This window comes from Aplysia californica, unplaced genomic scaffold (assembly GCF_000002075.1).
Source record: "Aplysia californica isolate F4 #8 unplaced genomic scaffold, AplCal3.0 scaffold00718, whole genome shotgun sequence".
NCBI lineage: Eukaryota > Metazoa > Mollusca > Gastropoda > Aplysiida > Aplysiidae > Aplysia > Aplysia californica.
The window spans coordinates 67,923-71,031 of record NW_004797988.1 but is presented as its reverse complement, the minus strand read 5'-3'; the positions used below and the strand labels follow the sequence as shown (position 1 = coordinate 71,031).

Genomic DNA, 3,109 nt, shown 5'->3' with positions numbered 1-3,109 from the left:
AGGCGCTGGCCGATAGCTGTTTCAATGTTAATAAAGTAACGACGCGGTGAAATCAGGCGTTCGTCAATATTTTGGGCATTTAGATTTATTAATACCATCTTAAAGTTTGTTTACTTGTCTTGCATTTGTCGAAAAAAGTACCCCCCCCCTCCCCCATCTTGAATTGAAGTCGAAATATTTCCGATTGAGGTGGTGGGTTCGTCTGGTACGAGAGGAAAAACTTGCGGAAAAAACGGTTGCCAAAGTTTGGCAACTTCCAAGGCTTGAGAGTTTTTGGAAACTGGAAATTTACATTTTTATGTGCCTTTAATGAACGTTTTTCGATAACATTTACTCACAAATACGTTTTAATAGAACATAAAATGAGTTGAGCCAAAAACAGACAATTAGCAACAAAAAACACACACAAAAAAAAAACAAAAAGACCCAACACCCAGAAAAAATGCCGTTTTCTTTGACTTCCTAGTTTTGACGAGCGTTTGATTTCCTCACATTGCCTTTTTCTTTTACGTCGATGGCCGACGCTGACTAACCGTGTATGTGTGTGGACATCGATTTTCAGAAAAGTGGGAAGAACGTAACTCTGATTCCTTTCTAATCTTCGTAATAATATTGCTCTCACCGCGAAATTGGAGTGCAAACAAAGCAGGCTGGGTTGACCTGGAGCAGAGTAAACTGAGCAGATAAGGGATGGAAAAAAACAAGGATAATACATGCTTTTGCTTTTTAGCGCATGGGAGCAGAAAAAAAGAAAAAAAAAAGAAATTAACAAAATGATAATAAAAAAATAAAGTGGATCCGGCGCCTCACCTTTCGATGATCATAACGATAATCAATCAGTATGGCTAAAACTTTTGTGAAGTGGGCTCTTTCTCATTATGCTATATGAATGTATCTCCAATCAAACCACCATACTTAAAGCTGGCAATAACATGATTTGAAACAAATAAATGTTCTGGGGGCTCTCGTGGTCTAGAGGTAAGGTGTTCTCTCCTCGTTTAATAGGTCCCGGGTTCGAAACCTGACAACGACGGACACATTTTTACTCTAATAAATCCACTCCTTTCGTCTTGTCTGCTTTCGTCTCCACTTTCTGCCCCCCCCCCCCCTTTTTGCCCCATTGTCTGGGCTCCTGGCTCTTTCTGCTGCCTTTTTAATGCCACTCTTCCCCTTGGCTCCTTACTGCTGTCTTTCAGCCACCCTCCTAATCTCATGGTAGGTAAGACCTCACTCCTAGTCTTCTCGAAAAAGGGCGAAAAAAATCTTGGAGGTCCCGTGTACAAATTGCGCACGACGAAGGTTCAGTCTCCACTCTGATAAAATTCAAAATTAATTCCTACCAAAGTGAAAATGTTGAATGTGTCCCCCGCACTCAAATGACCGTATGCCGCTGTGAGCTCCGCAAAACACTTACAAAAAAAAGAGATGACCAGGAAGATTTGTGTGTAGTTAAAACCCCTTACCCTATCCCCAATGAAACAAACCCCCCTAACCCTAATCCCTATAAAATATCCAGCAACCCCAGCCAACTACCAACCCTAACCTCAATACAACCAAACAAGAAACCTAACCCACTTAGAATATCCACAGACTCCAACCAACCACCTAACCCTAATCGTACTACCACTCATAACAATTAACCCCCAACTCGAAAACTCACTACCGTCAACCACAAAGACCCACCCGTGTACGTAACCCCAGTTACACACCAGAATAAAAGAAACCGACGTCAGCGATGTTATGTTCGAGTAATATAATATACAATCAACCAACTCCTTCAGCCCCTCCCCTACCCCCTCCCATCCCCTCACACACACATACACACACATACACACACATACACACACACACACACACATACACACACACACACACACACACACACACACACACACACACACACACACACAAACACACACACACACTCCAATCCCTTAAGCCCTCCTAAAGGCAAACTGGAACAGGAACAATAATTATTGATTGTAACGATGGGTCGCTATTGTTTTACGTCAACGCTCGCCAAACGGAGGAGTATCGCTAATTAGCGGGCGATTAGGTAACTTTGGTGGGCGGTGAGGGTCACCCGGGTACTAGTAGATTCTTAAAAATACCCCACTTGTAATTACATGAACATTCTCGTGTGGTACGAAAATAATTCAAATCTAGCTTTTTAAAAAGCACTCATATGACCTTATGCAGTTGCGAGCGCCGTAAAACTTCTACCAAAACAAAGAGGAAAAGTGGGCGTTGGCTATTGGAAAGGTTGATAAGCACCGTTTTACGCGCTTAACGACCCAGTGTCGTATAGTGTCCACATTGCTGGTGTAGTTTGCGCCTTTTTTTTTATCTCACCAACCGTCTATCGTCCTGTTCTCCCCTTGTTTTAAGTATTCATATGACCTTATAGCATGCATCAGAACACCATTGAGTTACAATCAGAATACTGAGTATGTATCAGGATTAACATTATTATCGTTTATATTACGGTGAATTTATGTTATGCATGTGACTTTGAGCCTGTTTGTGAGTGCAAGCATACTGCGCGTGTGTACATGTGTTTGTGTGTGTGTGTGTGTGTGTGTGTGTGTGTGTCTGGGGGGGGGAGGGTCGAGTGTGTGTATGTGTGTACGTGGTGAAACACCAAACCAATGTGCGAGGATCTGGACAATAAAGATGTATCTTATGTTATCTTATCTTACCTGATCTTATGCTATGTTATGTTATGTTATCTTCTTTTTTGTGTTTGTTACTCTCTTGTAACACTCTAATCTTCGGCACTTATATGAACTTATTGTGTTGCAAGTGCCGTAAATATCCTACTAAAACTTAAAAACAACCGTGCAAGTCTGGGACAACTGTGGCTACGTGAGGTAGCCATCATCTCAGCATACAGATGTACATGTCTGACGAAGTAGTATGTATAGCCGAACCTTCTCTATCGGCCACCAGTCCATGAAAATTACTTGTACAAAACAAGGACTTCCCACTCCGCCCCACCCCCATCTCTGGTCCCGTATTCCTTTTGATCCAATCCCGCCCATCCCACAGCTTACCCCCATCTCCCCCCCTCTCTCTCTCTATTCTTTCTCTCTCACTCACTCACTCACTC

The 3,109-nt window shown here is 42.5% G+C and overlaps 1 protein-coding gene across 1 annotated transcript in view; it reads right to left on the bottom strand.

Moving 5' to 3' along the window:
• The window catches only part of LOC118478600, a 15,650-nt gene extending 14,826 nt beyond the window's left edge, over nt 1-824 (bottom strand). The window contains exon 1 of the mRNA XM_035972510.1: nt 811-824. Coding sequence (XP_035828403.1) covers nt 811-824 — 14 coding nt within the window. The remainder of the gene's footprint in view (nt 1-810) is intronic.
• Between the last annotated feature and the right edge of the window lie 2,285 nt (nt 825-3,109).